General features: G+C 54.1%; 1 protein-coding gene across 2 annotated transcripts; it reads right to left on the bottom strand.

The window, feature by feature from the left end:
- Positions 1–750: 750 nt before the first annotated feature.
- On the bottom strand, positions 751–20,040 carry CLEC2L (C-type lectin domain family 2 member L). 2 transcript variants are annotated; one of them, XR_010945647.1, is made up of 6 exons: positions 19,680–20,040; positions 10,203–10,277; positions 7,721–7,887; positions 5,691–6,858; positions 5,058–5,170; positions 751–2,158 (listed from the first exon to the last, which is right to left on the bottom strand). XR_010945647.1 is itself a non-coding variant. In XM_067747178.1 (6 exons), exons 1-5 carry the CDS (start codon positions 19,867–19,869, stop codon positions 5,059–5,061), a joined length of 645 nt encoding a protein of 214 aa, XP_067603279.1. In that variant the 5' UTR covers positions 19,870–20,030; the 3' UTR covers positions 751–2,158; position 5,058. The 2 variants fall into 2 exon arrangements, 1 of the variants encoding a protein (XP_067603279.1); XM_067747178.1 differs by having other exon boundaries at positions 6,758–6,858; positions 19,680–20,030.
- Between the last annotated feature and the right edge of the window lie 415 nt (positions 20,041–20,455).

Genomic DNA, 20,455 nt, shown 5'->3' with positions numbered 1-20,455 from the left:
GCAAGCCAGAAAGGGATCTTCTCTTGGGTAGGCCTCTGAAATGTGGGTATTACAAAAGCTAGCATGCTCTAAGACCCTACTCAATTTACATCGTAGTGAAACAAGATGATAATTTTTTTTAATATAATGTATTTATTTTTGGCTGTGTTGGGTCTTCGTTGCTGTATGCGGGCTTTTCTCTAGTTGCGACAAGCAGGGGCTACTTTTGTTTCAGTGCGCAGGCTTCTCATTGCGATGGCTTCTCTTGTTGTGGAGCATGGGCTCTAGGCACGAGGGCTTCAGTAGTCGTGGCTCGCGTGCCCTAGAGCGCAGGCTCAGTAGTTGTGGTGCGCCGGCTTAGTTGCTCCGTGGCATGTGGGATTTTCCCGGACCAGGGCTTGAACCCGTGTCACCTGCATTGGCAGGCGGATTCTTAGCCACTGCGCCACCAGGGAAGCCAAGATGATAATTTTTAAGCACTTACTATGGGCCAGGCACTTTGTATGAATGGCTGGCCCTAATAAGCTCTTAACTAGTGTTCATTGTTACTACAATTTTGTCTTAGATGTGTATGTCTTTATTCAAATGGAATCTGTGCTCTAGACTACAGGACCCTAAAGCACATTGCAAGGCAGTTGAGCATCTTATCTTTTTCTCTAAAACATCTGCAAGTTTGCATACTTTTTGTGGGCAGCTGGACTGGCAGTACAGATTTCTGAGATCAGAGACAGCATGGTGTAGAAGAAGGAGCCCTTGAACTAGGAATCAAGATCAGTTTAGGTCAACACACGTTTATTGAGCACCTTTAGTATGTACCAGGCGCTAGAGAAAAAAGGGGCGTGAGAGTGGATCCCTGCCCTCTAGGGGCTTACACTTCTGCGTGGATGGTGGACAGGTAAACAAACAAAGCATGATACGTGCAATAATAGTATCAACAACGAATAGAGGAGCCAGAAGACCTGAGATCTAGCTCTGCCACTAGATGCGTGGCTAGATGCGTGACCTTGGACGTGTTATTTAACCTCTCGTGGTCTCATGGATAGTGAGAATGGGGTCGATAATTTCTAATCCCTGAAATTCTAACATCTACAGTTCTCAAAACCCTGTGAGGTAGGCAGGGCAGGCACGATTTCTACTTTATATTAGAGGTGAAGCCTGGGGTCAGGGAGGTTGAGCACAGCAGCCTGAGCTACACATCTGCTTGTTGGTAGAGCTGGCCCCAGACTAGACTCGGGCAGGTCTTCTGAGTCAGGCAAAGTGTGTGTCCACTCCAGGCTGAGACGTGGGATCTCTGATGGGCACGGCAGGAGGTTTTCTGGATGACCCCTGTTTGAATCTCATACTTGCTCCCAGTTTGGAGTTCTTTACGGACTAAGGAAAGAGCAGTTACCTCCTCTACCTCCACCCCCTCCTGATGTAAATACACAGCAGACAGTGAGCATTTCTGAAAACCAGGTCGTCTTTCACAAACAGCACAGTGATGTTAGCATAATATCCTGGTGACCACAGGAATCTTCAGCCACCAACCGCAGTCACTGATGGAAACCCTCCCCGGGCCTGGTTTCCACTCGCAGCCAGCTCCTTGCCCTCGCCAGCGGGGCTCTGTGTGTGATAGAGAGGATGTTCTGGAGGCGAAGGCAGCTCTCCCTCCCTCACGGCCTGGATGCTCCCTGTCACCTCCACTCAGCCCGCCCAGTATCTACGTGCTTAGGGAATGTGAGCGAGCTAACTTAACTGAAGCAAAACAAACTAAAGAGTGCATCTTGCCGGGCCTCTAAAACCATGCCACGCCCACCAAAGCCAAAAAGCCACGCCCACCAAAGCCAAAAAGACGAGCCTCTTATGATGGCCGGCCCCTGCTGTCTCCCACCGTGGCAAAGAGTTTCAGAGATGACATTTGGGGGCAATCTTATTGTCATATACAACAATTTTTTTTGAGCACATGCTGTGTGTGCTACAAAGAGGCCAGTGACACATAATCCCTGCTATCCAGGGGCTTATAGTCAGATGCCAAGAGCGGTCAGATGACTTTAGAGATGAGTCACAGATGAAAACTTCCGAGAGACTCCGGAGGTGTGAGAGGAGGCTCAGTCTTAAGTGCTGGAGTTGCTGGGGTGAGGGAGTGGTCACTGAGGGCTGCCGCTGTCCTGGAAGGAGTCCCAGGGAGCTCGAGCTGGACCTTGAAGGGAGAGAAGGACGGAACTCAGTATTTGCATTACCCCCTCCCTATGGGAAATTCACCTGAAAACCATACGACGACGATAAAAGTGCACAGGAAAAAAATCGCCTGTGGGCACCCCACGTCCTCTCCCAAGGTGGCCCCTTCCACCCCGCCTCCCCTTCCACCACCTCCTAGGCCTGTGATGTACAGCAGTACAGCAAGTCCCTTAACCGCCCTGAGCCTGCGTCCTCATCTGTAAGGTTGTAGGAGGGTTTACTAAGCAAACACTAGTGAAACCCACCAGCACGGCAACAAACGCTACCTCCAAGTGAGTCCTCCTGCAAAAAAAAAACCCCGTCGCTCCATCTTCACAAAGGACGTCTGAGGGTGACCTGATGTGCGTGCTCCAGCCTTTTACCCGCATCCTGCCGGCTCCAGGGGCTACGCCGAGGACAGGGCTGCCGTGCGGGGTCAAATTCACCCAGGGCGCAGCCGCCCAGGCTCCCAGCCAAGCACCTTCTCAACTCCAGGGGCAAATCCTCCAAAGGGGCTGAGGAGTGGGGCTGGAGTAAGGGTGGCCCCTTGGGTCTGACCCTAACACCTCCTCCTACGCTCCACCGAGGGGGGGGCCAGCTCGAGCTCCGAAACCGGCAGAGCGTCTGGCCTCCGTGCTGCCACCTGTGGCCGCTGGCCCCAACTGCACCCGACTCCGCGGCCCCGCCCACCCAGCCTGGCTCCGCCCACGGGGGAGGTGCGGGTGCCTGGTTGGTGTATAACCTTTGGAAGAATACTCAACGTTTCTGAAGTTTGGCGTGCCAGTGTTTTGTTTTGGTCTTCCTCCTCGGAACAGATAAGAGAGCTCTTAAAACACCCATGACCTTGGGTCAGAGTTCCTCTTAGCTCTACCGGACTTAGAATTGTTGTGCGGTCCCAGGGCAAGCCCAAGGCTAGAGAGCTCATCTGCCAGTGTGCCTTGAGGCAGCAGGCTGTGCATATTGAATGAGAACTAAGATCCCAGTGGCCCGGGTTCCTCGGTCCCTGCCGTCCCACACTGCTCCCTCCCCACCCACGTCGTGGCGCCCTTCTTCCCGCCGGAACCCACAGGACAGGATGAGAGCACAGCTCTAGCCCACCCCGTCCAGGACGTTTTGTCACCCGTGGCAGCATTACGTGCCTCAGGGTCTTTCTGAGAGACTTAAATGAGGTGCCACGTGGAAAGCAATGAGCCCATCTTTGAGGGGAAGATACTGGTGAGAACTGGCGTGAGGGAGAGACGCCCTCCCACTTACCACCCGGACCCCTGACCAACCCAAGCAGCAGTAGCGGCAGCTGACCGCTTCCTCAATCCCAGCCCCTCAACACACTTCCCCACAGGGGCTGGGAAGGCGGTGGGCTCCCGCCACCCCTCCACAGGCCGCACTGAATTCCCTTAGCTTCTTTATTGCACACTCAGGTTCCACGCTGGCTTTCCCGTAAAGATAAAATATGAAACCACAAAATCCCCAGATTTTACTAAATACCTGGAAAGCTTTCAAAAAGCTCAACGAACCCAAGCTGACAGTTTTGTCTGAAAACTGACAGTAAAAGGACTGAGCCGAGCAGAGCAGGACCTGTTTCCCTGTGAGCCATTTTCTGAAGATGGGCCGGGACCCAGATTCACACACGCGACTCCCACGCGGGCTGGCTGTGTCTCACCCGGCCACGGCTTGCTCTGGGCTCCACGTGTGTGCATTGGAGAGGGTGGCACCTGCAGCCCCTGTAGGCCCAGGGGAACCGCCAGCCTCCCCCCACACCCCTGTCCCCGCTTCCTCTCCAGGCAGACCAAGGGGGCACAGGAAGGGGCCCCAGCACCTGCACAAACTCTTAACCGGCCCAACATGAACATCATCTCTTCTCTGTGGCTCATCCTCCTGCTTTCTTCACCCCATCTTCCCCTAAGGCAGAATAAGCCATCCTTCAACTGGGTTCCAGAACGTTCTAGTGCTTTCCAAGCTGTTTCCTCTGCTCCCTGTGCGCTCCTTGGGGGATAAAGCTGTGGGTCCCCATGCCTAGTGTGGTGTCTGGCACGAAGTAGGTGTGGATCAATGTTTGTCACGCTGAGTTGAATAGTAATGAAGGAACCAGATGGAGCACACCCCTCAGACATCTGAGAATAACTCAGTGGCCTGGCAACATTAAACGGTGCCCTGAGGCCACAGAGTGTGTTTTTGGCCTTGCTTGCTACACATGCCGCCTGCCACACCGGTGCCTCTTGGTCATGTCCCTCCAAGGACGGGCACCCAGAGACATGCCCCTCCCCCAAGCCATGATCCTGGAACAAATGGCAGCCGACTTCTCTGGACGCCAGTCGTCTCTTTAGTCCATCAGTGACCAACACGGCAGCACCACGGACACAGCAGGGGCCTGCCTGAGACCCCAGGCGAGGCAAGGACGGTGGATGCTGGGCCCAGGCGAGGGGGCTTCCCTTCTGGCCTCCCCAGCAACCAGGAGAGAGATGCATGGGGAGGGGGCCCGTCTGTGTGGACAGTACCGCAGCCTGTCAGCCCCCAGCCTTCCTCAGAGCACCAGGGCCTCCGGAGGAGGGAATGTTCCAGGGTAGGGCCAGGGAGGGACTTGTTGGGGTGACTAAGGGTGGACTCTGAATTTGAGTGGGGGCTGTGTGCCCTCGTGGGCATGCGTGAGCGTGTCAGTGTGCATGTGTGGCTGGGGACAGATGCCTGCTGTGCTACTGACTCATGGGATTTGACTGCCGGGCCACAGGACCTGCCTGGGGCCAAGGAGACCAGGGACCAAGACTCCGGGGCCTGGGGGAGCGCCCAGGGGCAGAAGGCAACCTCCTCACTGCTTCGCTTGGAGACGAGCCCGGGGCTGGCAGGCCTCGGAGGCTGGCTGGAGGGCCGCCCCTGGCCTGACCCACCTCATGTGTAGGCCATCTTGCTGCACACCCAGGGCCGGGTCATCAAACACTCCGTCGACACCAGCCTGGTGGGCTCCACGAAGACGCACTCCCCCGGGCCCGAGATGGGGAATCTGTGGCGGGGAGAGAAGAGACCAGGCACTCATGACCTGGCAGACGCGGCCTGTCACTGGGCAGCCCCAGAGGCCCTATGACTTGTCCTTCCCTCTGGAGCAGCCTTCCGGGACAGTCGGCCCCCACAGACCTTGCTAGCGTGGCTCCCGTCGCCTCCAGACAGTGCATCACGGCTCCAGCCCCCCGGTGATGCCCACGGGTGCTTCTGGGACGCACCCTGCACTCCTCCATCCGGCTCCGCCATTCCTGTCGGGCTCAGCTCACTCATCCCAGGAACCCGGGGCCCCGTCTAGGACCACGCTCCACACACCCACCTTCCCCACAGCGCCCTGCCTGCACCTCCTGTGTCTAGCACAGGGGGGGTTCTCCCTGCCTAACATCATCCCTTTTGAATCTCAACACTTCTTCTTCACCTCATTTGGTCACCCTGACCTGAGCCCCCTGCCAAGGCTGGAGCTGGGGTCTCATAAGAGAGGGCATCAGAAGGACCCCAAGAGGGAGAAGGGGGGCCAGGACCACCTCGATGTCAGAGAAGCGTGGCCCCAAGGCCCGCTGGTTGTCAGGTAGTCAGCGCTCTGGGGACCCCAGCCTCCAGGGCTCCCTGGGTTCCGGGAGCAGGAAGCTTCCAGAAGGGGAGAGGTGGGAGCAGCAAGGGCAAGACGTTCTCAGCAGCTCTAAGAACAGATCTGGGATGAGGGCAGGACAAGGAAAGAGAAGGAAAAAAAAAAAAGAAAACAAGGAAGAGGCAGTGAGGACAAAGACAGGTGCAGGAGACAGGGAGAAGCCGGCACAGGGAAGGAGCTGTCACGGGCCGCAGTTCACGTCACGTCAGCAGCTGTGCCCCCGCCCGGCTCCTCGGGCCTAGTCCTCCAGCCTTAGAGTCTACGTCAGAAGCTGAGGTTCTTACTCCCCTGTGTGTGCTGCTCTGCGTCTCCCTAAGCCTAAACTGCCCCTACACCCATGACTCCTGCCACCATCGCCCCGCAAACAGTCCCTGGCTTTGCACACCCACCAACCCATCACACGCTCCCCGCCATACCACGTGGGCCACACAAATAATACCACCACTGCACACACCACCAACACCCTCAATAGGTGTTTTCTCTAAGGGAACCCTCCTGGTGCCCAGGGTTCAGATCCCATTTCTCCCACAGTGACAATGTTTAGGTGACACATGGCTGCCCAGAACAGAAGCCCCACCTCCCACCCTCCCTTGCAGTCAGGTGTGGCCGTGAAGCTAAGTTCTGGCCAATGCAGAGGGATGTCCAGGGCATGTCCTCCCTTTCCCTGAGCCACACTGAGCCGTGCAGATGGACTGGGGAGCCACAAGATGGAAAGAGCCCGGACCCTTTCCAGCAGCAGGAAGCTCTGTTGCCTACGTGGAGCAGGGCCACCAAACCAGGCTGGACTTTACCAGGGAGAGAGTAGTAAAGCCATTATCATGACTGCGTCTCTGTCCCACACCCCTGACCCTAGAGGTGAGTAGCTCCAGCTGGCATGAAACCAGGTTCTTCAGGAGGTGCGTCCGGGAGGCTATGGCTTCCCCGGTCTAAGCTCCTTGGCCAGAAGATGAAGCCTCAGCTCACGTGTCTGGGTCAAACGGGTCCCCGTTGACCCAGTGGAATTCGTCCCCCACTCTGCGCAGACCAATCCAGGGCTCCCTCCGTGTGAACTTGAACATGAATTCCTGCACCAAGGAAAGAGGGAAACCTCAGAGTCAGGTGCGGTCTCCTGACTGCTCAGACGTCCCCAGACTAACCTCAGCTTGGAAGACTGGCTCCCAAGATGCATAGACATGGAGAGGGTGACGCCTCACTGCATCCCAAGGGTGAGGAGCTGGGGTTACAGACACCCTGCACTCACGTGGAGCTGCCTGCAATGGCCTCCAAGGGACCCGGGCTCTGGGAGTGCACCACTGGGCCAGGAAGCCTGGAACAGGGTTTGTCTCCTAGCTCAGTGGGCCAGCATGCCTGCGTTCCTCACTTTCAGGAAGCCTGGAACTGCCTACTTGATGGGTTATCTGGGACACAGCTCAAAGCTCGGGCTGGATGTCCTTCTACCCGCATATTCCTGGGCCTTTCTCTGCCGAAAGGAGCTATCAGACTGTGTATCAGAGAAAAACAGAAACGACTTAGATTTTCTGCTAATTTGGATTGCATGAACTGTTGCCCTCAAAACCCAAAATGGCCAAGGGACCCACTAATTGTGTTTCTTACACATTTCTAGTGATATAACTGTGTTAAATGAGAGATCAGGCCCTGATTTGGACTAGCAGAAGAAGCCAACGCGATTTTTCATTTCACAAGTGCAGGTATAATGTGTAATGCTCACGCTTCAATACTGAGTTGAGCTCAGCAAACGGGCCTCGGGTGGACATAGTTGGCCTTGACAATAGCGGTGGAAACAAGAGCCCCTCGTGGACCTGCTCAGACCCCATGGAGCCCACCTGCACCCCCCACCCCAGGCTGTGCTCTGGAAACAGGTCACAGGGGACACCAGGTCCTTGGGGCAGGGCTGTCCCCGAAGGTCCCCACCCCAGCAGCACGCACCAGCTCCTTCTGGCTCTGGATCACAGCCAGCGCAGCCTCGTGGCCGTGACAGTACTGCCTGCCCGTGTTCCAGTCTCTCGGTTCCTCAGAAAAGAAGTAGCATTTCCTTCCGTAGAGCAGCCAGTCCTCCGGGCAGGGTGCCTCGCACTTGATGCAGCCCTTGGAAGCTGCAGGGAAGAGGGGTCAGTATCCACCAGCACAGCGGGCCTCTGTGCGGCCCCCCAAGCTCCCCGCCACTCCCTCCACCTGCCTCCACCTTGGTGCCCATCAGCCACGTGCCCCGGGGGAGCGCCTGTCACAGTCCCTGGCAGGTAAAAGGCTGGTGGCTAAATGAGTAAGGAAGAGGAATTTGGGACACCGCCCCGAGGGGAAGTGACAGCAGGTTAGGCCCCTGGGTTAAGCTCTCCTCTCTCTCTCTGAACTCCCCGAGGCGTGGAACCCGAGAAACTTGGACTTGGAAGGGACCTGGGGGCCATGCGTCCTCTTTCTCCAGCCAGGGTGGGAACCGTCCCGATGTGCCTGCTCTCACTGGCCACACCCTCGTCAGCTAACACTGCTGAATTGCTGGAAAGATCCTTTGCAATTTTTGAGTTCCAACCTGCCTTCCCATGACCTGGAACCTGTGGGTCCAGGATCTGCCTCTGGAGTGACCCGGACAGACCTGGTCTGTCTTCCACCTCCTACTTGAAGAAGGACCCCTGCCTCCCCTCTTCCAGGATTGAACAGACACCATCCCTTCCACAGTCCCTTGCAGGGACTCCAGAGCCTTCTCCATCCTGCCCGGCTCAGTACGGTGTGCCCACATCACCAGTGAAATGCTGCCACCAGAACAGGCTGGGACATGTCAGCTGTGGTCCACCACCCAGCAGTGATCACCGTACCCCTTCCAGCTGCTGTGGGTTTTCCAGTCTTCAGATGCTCCAGTGAGAAGAATCTGCTTATATGGGCCTATGTGCACTTTTCTGGGAAGGAGGCCCAGAACTTCCATGAGATCCTCTAAGCCTCCTTGCCAAAAGGAATTCAGCCATACTCTCCAACTATTTTCCTATGATCTCTTCCTAAGCCAGGTCTCCCCTGTCCAGAACATGTGTAAATCACATTGAAATCCAAATGCAGGATCTTGTGTTTACTTCTTCCACAGTCACCTCAATCACATTGGCTCATTTGAGTTTCTGAAGATAAATTTTAATCTTGATTTCTTTTTCATCTGTCATATTGAGCATCCCTCTTTCAGGTGTTTCACCTGCAGATTCCGTCAGCATATTTTTTTGTTTGTTCTCATACAAGAGATTGACTAAAATGTAGACCAGGACAGAGGCAAGAACAAGTCCATGGTACTCGAACCCCCAGGGGAGCTACCACCACACCAACACCAGTTAATTAACGGGTACTCTGGCATGCCTGCTCGATGAGCTCCAGGCCCACTTAGACCTGCTGGCCATGCATTCCCACGAGGATCTCCAGGGACTCTGTTGTGTTTTACCGCAGTCTCAATGTGCTGTGTTTACACATTGCCCTGTCCTCCCAACCTAGCAATAGAACAATTTGATTTGTAACAATTAGTCGAGGTGAAGCCAGGCTCGCCCCAGCGCTCACCACATTCCTTGCTAAGCACTCACAGCTCCCTGCGTAGCCTGCATGCCCTACAGGTGAGGGTTTGGTAGGAATTCATGTTATCAGTGGATTTTCCTCCCATTTTGAGGTCTTAGGGTGCTTCTCGAAGATGAAAGACAGAGGTCTTGAAGTCACTTTGCAAACCCTTCAGAAGCCATGATGTACTTTGACTTGAATCCATTAAATGCAGCAAATCCCAGGGTCATATAGCCTCGCCTCCCTTGCTTAGTAGCAGTTTCCCCTTTTGCATTCCTCCTTCACCCCTTTCAGTCCTAGCTGCCACTCCGTGTTTCTCAGGCCTCTCCCCCTTGGAATGCTCTGGTCCCTCTACCTCCTGCTCTCTAGGAAACTATTCATTCTTCAGGGGTTAGCACATGTGTTCCCCACCTCTGGGAAGCCCCCAGGCAGTAACACCTCTACCACTGGGCAGGGAAGTTGATGTCATACATTTAAAAAAATCTCCAACACTTAGCCCAGGGCCTGACATACAGCCGGGCTCAATAAATGTTTGTTGAGTGAGTGAATGAGATCTCTAAGGCCCGTTTAACCCCAAACCGCCTCCTTCAAGAAGCATTACGTGACTAACACACACCAAGTTTGTTCTGCATTCCCGAAGCATTTTTGTGAACGTACCTAAGTTAACATCTCCACTTTCGCTGCACGGCTTAGCAAAGAGGACAGGTATAGTCGATGTGTGAATGTACTATTTTAGGCTAAAATCTCATCTAGAACCAACACTCTATTTCCTATTTACTTTGACCCCACAGAATTGGCGGTATGTCTGGAACCTTTCTTTACCTAACTAGACATGCTTTTGACGAGGTGCGTAGGAACTGAATTGCATAAATGCTCTGACATCTATGCTCACCCAATATGCTCATCACCACCAGGATGGCGAACAGAAGCACTGCGATGGCCCCCAGCAGGAGACGCGTGGTGGTGTCTGAGGAGAGAGAAAGGGGTTATTACCTGGCACATCCCCACCACCCATCCCCGCCTCCAGCCCCAAGTCCTGATAGTGAGAAGCTCTGGGGCTGTGTTTGAACAAGCCCTCCAGGGGACTCTGATGCCGCAGTCTGAGGTGCCGTTCTAAAGCACGGGTCTGTCCGATTCTGCGATCCCCCTGCTTAAGAACCCTCCCTCCGGGGCTACGCACTTGAACTCCTTCTGTGGCTGTCGGAATTTTCCAATCTTTCATCTCCTGCTGCTTCTCTACCTCATCCCTGGTTTCAGCCAGACGGACTCCTTGAAATACCCGAGTCCGTCCTCACAGCCCTTCAGCTGGGTCTTTGCTCCCGAATTTCTTCTCCTCCACTGCAGTCTCTTGAAATCCTGCCCCACACCCTCCATTCTCTTCACGAAAGCTTTCCCGATCCTCTGGCTTCTCCCTTTTAAATTTATATTTATTGTTCTCACCTAAAATTTTAATTTGATGTTTAATGAAAGAACCCTTTTAGACTTCAGACACAGGGTCTCTGAAAGGTTTTTTGTGATAAAATATACATAACATAAAAGTTGCCATCTTAACCATTTTTAAGTGTGCAATTTGTGGCATTAATTATATTCATAAGGTTGTGCACTGTGAATTTGCAAAATTCCACTGTCTATTTGCAAAATGTTTTCATTACCCCAGACAGAAACTCTGTACCAATTAAGCATTAACACCTCATTCCCACCTCCTTCCAGCCCCTGGTAACGTCTAATCTGCTTTCTGTCTCTATAAATTCACCTATTCTAGGAACCTCATGTAAGTGAAATCATACAATATCTGTCCTTTTGGGTCTGACTTCTTCCACTTAACATAATGTTTGCAAGGTTCATCCATGTCGTAGCACATCAGAATTTCATTCCTTTTTCATGGCTGAATAATATTCCATTGTATAATTATATACATTTTGTTCATCCATCCATCCATCCATCCATTGACAGACACTTGGGCTATTTCCATCTTTTGGTTATTGTGAATAATGCTGCTATGAACATTGGCAAATATCTGTTTGAGTCTATTTTCAATTCTTTTGGGTATATACCTAGGAGTGGAATTGCTGGATCATATAGTAATTCTACATTTAACTTTTTGAGGAACCACCAAACTGTCTTCCACTGCTGCTGCACGATTTTGCATCCTACCAGCAATGCCAACGCACAAGTGTTCTAATTTCTCCATCTCTTCACCAACACTTGTTAGTTTCCATTTTTGTTTGTTATAGCCATCCTAGTAGGTGAGAACTCCCTTTCTATTTTTAGCCATTTTTAAAACTTTTTAAAAGTTATATGTGGGGGCCTCCCTGGTGGCGCAGCGGTTGAGAGTCCGCCTGCCGATGCAGGGGACCCGGGTTCGTGCCCTGGTCCGGGAAGATCCCACATGCCGTGGAGCGGCTGGGCCCGTGAGCCGTGGCCCCTGGGCCTGCGCGTCCGGAGCCTGTGCTCCCCAATGGGAGAGGCCACAGCAGTGAGAGGCCTGCATACCGCAAAAAAAAAAAAAAAAAGTTATATGTGTGTATAGATGAAAGAAGTGTCTCCACAGCCCAGTGCTGGGCTGTCCACCATTACTCACCCATGACGAGCTAGGTACCAAAATCAAGAGGAAGTATCTAGAAACTTACAGCAATTCAGCATTGCTGTGACATCCAAGTGCCTGATACTGTTTCTAGTAATTTGTCTGTATTGTACTTCACAACAAATTGGGAAAAGAAACCTGGTCCTTTATCAAGATCTGAAAAGCAACAGATCTGAAGTTAAGAAATTCTATCAGCTTCACTAGACAAACTAACAACCAAAGAACATTGCCCCTTCCACAGAGGCAACTACTTCCAACCCTTTTAGCTAATTCTTTTGGTATTTACCTCCAAATCTCTAAAAGCTTTGCGTATGTCAATACTTTTTGACTTTTCTATTTAAGACACTACTTATTAACTTCCCACAGTAATGAGGAAGATTTAATTCTCTGCATGACTGTCCCCATCCTGACCACTCACACACTACCTGCTCTCTCAACATCATAGTTTGTGTTACACTGATCATTAGGTGTTCTTTTCGTAGGGCAATGTAAATGCTACTCCCAGGAAAGCTATGCAGTGTATTATGATCTCTATTTCTACACAACCTCTTGTTTCCCTGTAATTAATCATTTTCCTTTGCGTACACTTCTGTGTGCTCATCATTATTTCAACTTCAAAACTCCTTGAAGCTGATGAGGCAAAATCAGGAATTCTACTTCACCTTTGACTCAGTCTGCACAGGCTGCGCTAACAAAAACCACAATCTGGGTGCTGAAACAACAGACACTCCTCTCTCACAATTCTGGAGGCAAGGAAGTCCAAGATCAAGGTACCAGCAGATTCCATTCTTGGTGAGGGCCCCCAGGATGGGATTAGTGCCCTTATTAGAAAAGGAAGAGCCACCAGAGAGGAGAGAGGAAGCTCTCATATCCACTTTGCCTTTGCTATTTCCTGAAGATTTTTTTCAACTTTATCTTCCCACTCTCTACTGAATCTTTTATTTCTACAATTATTTTTAACTGCTAAGGTTTTTTTGGGTTTGTTGATGCTGTTCCCTGAATACTCCCTCTTAAAACATCCTGTTCTATTTTTTTTTTTTTCTTTTGCGGTACGCGGGCCTCTCACTGTTGTGGCCTCTCCCACTGCGGAGCACAGGCTCAGCGGCCATGGCTTACGGGCCCAGCCGCTCCGCAGCATGTGGGATCTTCCCGGACCGGGGCACGAACCCGTGTCCCCTGCATCGACAGGCGGACTCTCAACCACTGCGCCACCAGGGAAGCCCCCTGTTCTTATTTTAATGATGCAAAATTTTCTCTTATCTCTCTGAGGATATTACTGATAGTTTTTTAGGGTTTTTTTGGGGGGGAGGGGGGCTCCAGAGGGGGTGGGGGAGCGGTGGGAAGAAAGTTTAATCTGTATAATCTCTGTTTTCTCCAAACTGTTTTTTTTTTCCTGTTCATTTGTTTTGATCTCTAGCTTCCATGTCAGAGACTTTCCTCAGATGTCTGGAGATCCTTGGTTATTTGTTCATGATTAAGGCAGGAGGAATAGGACTTCACTGGCACCTCTGAGACAGGAAGGGGGGCTTATTAACTGTGAGGGTCGTGGCAGAGTGACGGGCTGGTCCTCAAGGCTGTTTGTTGACCTCCTTGGGTTTTTCCTCTTGGGTCAGTGTCCCTGGAGACTGCTCTTCTGTTTTCCCTCCTGGAGGGTGTAGGCTTGGCTGGGAAAAGAGGCTAGGAGGCCAACCTGAGCCCTCAATACCTAAATGTCGCCTTAACTGCTTGCTCTCAAGTGTGTTGGTGTCCGGAGGCCCTCTCTCCCCAAGGCAGAGGGCTGGGGATGGGCTCACAGGGTGGGGAGAGGATTGGGGGATTTGAAGTCTTCCTAACACGTGTTCAACCAGCCCTCCTGATTTCAGCTCCCTCTTCATTCACGGCTGTGCTGACTGGTGCCCCGGTCTCTGCGCTGTGGGGTTCCTGTTTGTGACTCAGGTTGCTCCTCTGCTTCCTGAACTTTCTCAGGCCAGTGGATTCAGTGTCAGTTACACCATCGTTGATCCCTATGTGTTTGTTTGTTTGTTAAATTTATTTATTCATGTTTGGCTGCGTTGGGTCTTCATTGCACCGCCAGGCTTTCTCTAGTTGTGGCGAGTGGGGGCTACTCTTCATTGCGGTGCGCGGGCTTCTCATTGCGGTGGCTTCTCTTGTTGCGGAGCACGGGCTCTAGGCACACGGGCTTCAGTAGTTGTGGCTTGCAGGCTCTAGCGCACAGGCTCAGTAGTTGTGGCGCACGGGCTTAGTTGCTCCGGGGCATGTGGGATCCTCCTGGACCAGGGCTCGAACCCGTGTCCCCTGCCTTGGCAGGCGGATTCTTAACCACTGCGCCACCAGGGAAGCCCCTCGTTGCTATTGTTTTGTCTCCTGTTCTTGTTATCCTTGTGACCTTTTAAAAATCCCTTTACGGTTGTATTAATGAGCTTTGGAAGAGGAAGAAAATAAACGCAGTCTGCCATCTTTACTTGCAAGTCCAACAGACATCCGGGAGTCCTTCCTATGAGCACGGTCTATACTGGCAAGTGACCAGGAGTCCAGAGGTGGGTGCCTTCCGGCACAGTAAAAACAGGCTCACGCCTGCCCTCGAGGGCTGGGCTCCTTCTGTATCTGCTGTGCTGTCCTCAGGGGCAGCTTGTTGTAAGACTAATCCCCTTGAGCTGCGTATGAATCCTGCCTTTCCCTTCTTTATTTTTTTTATTTTTTAATTCTTTTTGGCTGCACTGGGTCTTTGTTGCAGCTCGCGCAGGCTTAGTTGCGGTATGTGGGATCTTAGTTCCCCGACCAGGGATCGAACCCAGGCCCCCTGCATTGGGAGTGCAGAGTCTTAACCACTGGACCACCAGGGAAGTCCCTCCTTTCCCTTCTTTAAATGCCTCTCAATCCTCTTCTATAACCCTGGCACTGCAATAAGAGCATAGCATCGTCAGCCACTTCACGGGGGTTCAAATCCCAGCTCTGCCACTTTTTAGTGGCAAAGCTACTTAGCTTCTATTTTATTTCCTTTTCCTCGTCTTTCAAATGAAGTCATAATAGTGTCTCCCTCTTAGAATTTTATGAGCATTCAACGTATAGGCCTTAGAGCAGTGCCTGGCACGGTAAGCTCTCCCTCAGTGTTAGCAGTTACCATCATGATGGTAATCGGACCATGGGCTTCTCTAGGGTGAGGGCAGTGCTTTCCTTACGTTTGGGTTCCTTATAACAGGGCTCGGTCATTGCCTTGCATGTTACAGAGCACCCACTGATACTAAAGAACACAGAGGGAATATAGCTACCCTGAATGACAATGCCCTTGGCCGTGCGGATGTACACCTGCTTTCAGGGAAAGGGGAGTCTGTGCCTGTGTCTCCGGCATTGCCAGAACTGAGGACTCTCTTCATCCTCTCATGGGGATAACTGCTCTGGCTGCTGCGCTGTGGACAGAGAGAGGGTGCGCTAGAGTCTGACACGCCAAAACAATGTTGTATTAGTTTCCTAGGTTGACGTAACAAAGCACCACAAAGCAGGGGGCTTCAAACACCGGAAGTGTGTTGTCTCGCGGTTCTGGAGGCTAGAAGTCCACGATCAAGTTGTCAGCAGGGCTGTGCTCCCTCTGAGACCTGTAGGGAAATCCTTCCTTGCCTTGTCCTCGTTTGTGCTGGTTGCCTTGCCTTGTCCTCGTTCATGCTGGTTGGCTGGCAGCTGCGTCACTGCAGTCTTGGCCTTCGTTGTCACATCCTTCTCCCTGTGTGTCTCTTTGTCTTCATGTGACCACCTCTTATAAGGACACCAGTCATATTGGGTTAGGAGCCCACCCTGCTCCAGTATGCCCCCATCTGAACTAATTACAACTGCAATGACCATATTTCCAAATAAGGGCAGATTCTGAGGTGCTGGGGAGTTAGGACTTCAACATATCTCTTTGGGGGGGATACAATTCAAGCCGTAACAAATGTCTAACTCAGCAGTCCTTCCTTCTATGCAATGCCCTTATTAGATGGAGTTTGAGGGGGCAGTTTATTTATGTTATAAATGTATATGACTTAGCCTAGTGTTAGAAGGAACAACTGAAAAAAGCCTGGCACCCAAGCCCAGACAGATCTCCCAATACCCTCATAGCCACAGTGCAAAAGAGAATCATAGCTGACGTCTCTAAGTTGCCAGGGCCACGGCCTGGAAAGCATACTCTTGACTGTCACAAACTATCAAATGCAGAGTTTGGTAATTTTTACATTTTTAAGAGGCTTTGCTAAATGCGTGTGTGTGGTTTTGAGCAGGAAGTTGTGGGTTTATGTCTTATCAAGAAACTTTCAACATTAAAAATTCAGAATTGGTGAGCACTGGAAAATCTATAGCCTGAGATTTGCAGAATCACTCTGTCCCCACTCCTGTACCCCCAGGCTGCTTTTCCTCACCCTCCCTACCCCAATGCCAGAAATATTCCCGTCTCCCATCACCTCCAGTCTTTCCAGAACCCAGGCGGGAGCTCTGGATCACTTTCCCAGCCTGTCCCCCAAGGCTGAGGGTGGAAGGAAAGGTTAATATCCACAGGGAGAGGACTCAATCAGGAGAATGTCTGTTTGGCTTCCTATTTATAAAGCTAACTGTTCATCGAAGGAGAGTCTTAAAGACCTGGGCTGTAATCCCAGCTTCAGATTTAAGACGTTTTCCACGTCACTTAACCTGTGAAGAGGAAAAAGCATCTGCCGGAGGTGGCAGGGCTGTCTCAGGAGCGCGGGGAGGGGGGCTACATGCGTCAGAAGCACAATTTGATTCTCTCCAATTAGCCTCCCCAAGCCGCATGTTGGTCAGCTCAGGACAGAGTAAGAGGTTTCACATCAGAGGGCCTCGTGGCAAACCCGACGGGATTTCACGAGTGAGAGAGCAACGTGCATCCTTGGGCAAGACACTTAGCCGCTCTGAGTCTCAGTTTCCTCATATGTAAGATAGGTACAACACTCCCCAAGCCCCTGCAAGGGCAGATGTGAGGGTTAAACACGACAGCTATTGTGAAAGCCCCAGCACGGGGCTCACGCTTTGTAGGTACTTGATAAATATTCGGCACGTGGTGATACAGGAGCACAGGCCCCCTGAGGGTTCAGCTTGGTCAAATCAAGAAGTCTCAAGACAGAGGCTTGGCTAAGCAAGGGCTGCAAAACCCCTTGGTCCCCAGACCTGGCAGAGCCCTCATCCCATCACGGGTGTTTCTCAGGGTCTGTGGACTGGGCTCATTATAAGGACTTCAGTTTGGGGCCGGAAGTGGACTCACAGTAGGCAGACGAGCAGTCAAAGGATTTCAGCTGAGCAGTTGGTCATACACTTTCCCTGGGTTCCCTCATCAGGGATGCCGGGCTCTAGGGACTGGGGAAAGGGATCACCTGCACACAGCCTACACCCCAGCACCTTTGTCTGTGTAGCCCCGAGAGGCAGAAATCCTTATCTTGCTTAGCAGATGAAGAAACTGAGGCTCAGACAAGTTTGAAAACCTGCCAGCCCGCTGGCAGCGGAAGGATCTGGCTCAGGCTTACCCAGCTCCAGAATCAGTGCTCTTTGCACTGCAGCAGGCTGCCTCAGCCCCTGTCCTGTGATTTCTGCAAGGGCAGGGATGTTCCCAGTGCCTAGAGCTGCGCTGGAACAGTGGGGCCTCCAGGAGTGTTTGTGGGAGGTGAGGAAGAGTGCGTGAATGTGGGGGGATAAGCACACGGCAGGACCCTGGAGAGCACCATCGTGGTCCGAGAGCTCCCCTCTCCCCGCAGGAGACGCGGCGCCCAGGGAACACCCAGGAGATACTCGGGACCAGTGGAAGGGAGGCCCCTGGCAGGGACACAGACTCCACATCCTAAAACTCCTGTGGAAAAGGCCCACAGGCCCCAGATGCTGAGCCCCCAAGGTCCACAGGCACCAGGGTGGGGCTGCTCCTGGTGGACCACGGGAACGAGGGCAGGGGCCGGAGGTGCCATGAGACACAGAGCCAGGCCAGGCAGGGAGCCATGTCCAGACAGGCGAGACGAGGCTGGGCCACAGGTGGGCACTGAGCACAGAGTGGGCTAGACTCCACAGGGCCTGGAAGACCCAGTGTCCTGAGAGACCCCCTGGGCCATTTCCTGCCGGGCGTGTGGCTTCTTCTTCAGCCTAACTTGCAGGTGGTCGGCCCAGCCATGGCTGGGAGTGGGAAGCAGAAGGGGCCAAGGTCAGGATGGGAGGTAAGACGGGAGCCAGCCAGCCGGAGGCACTGAAAGAGGCCGCACCACCCCTGAAGTGGCCCCTAAGCCCTGGGGGTTAGAATGAGGTCAGGGCAGCCCCTGGAGAAATGCTTCCGCATGAACGAGTGGAGAAATACAGGCAAGAGGCGTGAGCAACTTCAAGAAATAACTTGGGCAGGAGGGAAGCAGGGGGTCACAGGCAAATCTAACAGTGAGCCCGAAGGTACACGACAAAGAGAGGGTCTGTCCCCCTTTATTCAGCTCAGCTCTCCCCAGACCGAAGGTCCTCTGCAATGGCTGTCCTACACTGAGTTCCAACATCTTTGCCTCCTTTGTCCCAAATCACCATCCAGGTGTCCAGCTTTCCCCTCAGAGTCTGCACAGCCCCTCCTCAGGCCATCTGTGTCCCTTGGCCTACCAGCCTTTGGGCCAAATGCTGACAGAACTGTCCCCCCCCTCCCTGCTTGGCCAGGCACCTGCCCTGGCTGGCACTGGTTATGTCCCTCCCCTGACCACGGCCCCGCCTTCCTCACTGACCTGGCCTTGGTCTGACCCCTCTGGGCCACCACCACTTCTCCAAGGGCCACCCACTGTCTCATTCTATGCTTCTATCTCTCAACAGCCGCTTCAGACAAAGTCCACACACTTTGGCAAGGCCTGGGTGGCCACTCACGGTCTGGGCCCTCCAGACTCCTCTCTTCTCACCGCGCCCCACCCCGATCCTGGTATTCTGGAGGTCAGTTCCCCACAAGGCACAGGCGAGTCCTCGCCACTTGATCCCTGAACGTGTCACTCCTCGAGCCTGGTGCACCCATCTTTCTCTTTCCACACCTCCTAAGAGGTCACCTACTCCAGGAAGCCCTCCTTTTCTGACACTCCTTCCCTAATGGTTGGGTGATCCAGGTCCTGGGCTTCCCTAGTTGATGCCATCCAGGCAGGTCCTCGGCCTTTGGACTCCGGGTGTCCAGAGTACCAGCCCTCTGGGCAGCTCCAGCACCTCCCACAACGCACAAGTGGCCACACAAGTTAACTGAACTCATGAACTTGAAATCTGTCTTCCACTTTGGTGACCGCCCCCTTGGCCAGTCAGGGGTCAGGCCGTGAGCCCCTCTGACTGGAAGAGGTAGGTGGGACCCCCGACTTGCAGGGAAGGCCCTCTGGCCGATTCTCCCTCCAGGCACCACCAGCGCCCCATCCCCCAACCCCCTTCTCACGGGGCATTAGCACCGCGTCGGGGTCCATAGCTTTTGTCACTTTGCCCAAAGCACTTTCACTGCTATAGGGTCAAGCCACTCTCTCAATATGCCTATCGGGTGAGTGCCGGACAGTAACTGTCCCCCTTCACTCATAAGGAAACAGGCTCAGAGCGTGAAACCTGCTCCCAAGGTCAAAGAGGGAGTTAGCTGCAGAGACAGGGTCAAGGTTGAACTATAGGTGGTCCCCAGTTACCTGTTCCCCACCGCCCCACAATGTGTCATCTGATGCCCTGGCAATCCTCCGGGTTCCAGAGTCGCGCTCCCCGCTCTCCCCACCGGGAGACCGGCCAAGGTGACTCTGTCCCGCCTCCCGGGTCCCCGGGCCGGGGGATGGAGGGCCGCTAGGCGCTTACCCTCCAAGGCCGCCTTCCAGCTGGTGCTGCCCTCGTAGCCCGACCCCGATCGCCGCAGCAGCCCCTCGGGACCGCGGCCCTCCGCTTCGGCTGGCGAGCGCAGCCTGGGCGCGGCGGGGGCGGGCGCGGGGCGGACGGCGGGGGGCGGCGGCGGCCGGGCCCGCGCGGGGGGCTCCTGGGCCGGCTCCATGCCTGTCGCGGCGCCGCGCCGCGCCCGCGCTCCTGTGCGGAGGTGCGGAGCCCGGCCCGACGCGCACTCTGCGCTCCGCGCGCCCTGCGGGCCCCCCAGGCCGGCCTCGGGTGGGCGAGGGTCGGGGCTGGCGCAGGCCGAGGCTGAGCCCGGCTCCCCGCGCCGGACCCGCTGCGCCCGGCGGCCGCCACCGCCTGGGTCCCCGCGCGCCGCGCCTGCCCCGCTGAGCCGCAGCCTCCGCGCAGAGCCGGGGCGGGGGAGGAGGAGCGCGGGGAGGTGCGGCAGCGCGGGCGCAGGGAGGGAGGAGGCTCGGGGCGCGAGGGGACCCCGCAGCCCCGCCCCCCGGCCTCCCGCCCCCTCGGCAGGAGTCCAGATGCTGCGGAGCCGGGAGCGCGGACCCTGGAGCCGGGAGCCCTGGCTTCTAATCCAGGTCCACCTGGCAGCCTCCTGCTTGTCCCCTGTTAAAACGGGAATCAAGTTCATGCGGCTCAAGCAAGATGAGGGGCTTTCCTCTGGGCTACCCTGGAGCCAGAGCAGAGGGGTGAGGGCTGTGTCTTCGGCCAGAATCGGCGAGCACGAGAGAGCA

Source organism: Pseudorca crassidens, chromosome 8 (genome assembly GCF_039906515.1).
Source record: "Pseudorca crassidens isolate mPseCra1 chromosome 8, mPseCra1.hap1, whole genome shotgun sequence".
In the NCBI taxonomy this organism is placed as follows: domain Eukaryota; kingdom Metazoa; phylum Chordata; class Mammalia; order Artiodactyla; family Delphinidae; genus Pseudorca; species Pseudorca crassidens.
The sequence above is the reverse complement of the archived record's forward strand: the minus strand, read 5'-3'. Positions and strand labels throughout refer to the sequence as shown.

Coding starts and splice junctions, on each gene's coding strand:
- CLEC2L (XM_067747178.1), bottom strand. CDS start 19,869: ATGGAGCCGGCCCAGGAGCCCCCCGCGCGGGCCCGGCCGCCGCCGCCC. Junction 10,278..19,679: donor CTGGAAGGCGGCCTTGGAGG/GTAAGCGCCTAG, acceptor CTCTCTCCTCAG/ACACCACCACGCGTCTCCTG. Junction 6,859..7,720: donor TCCAGAGCCAGAAGGAGCTG/GTGCGTGCTGCT, acceptor TCCTTGGTGCAG/GAATTCATGTTCAAGTTCAC.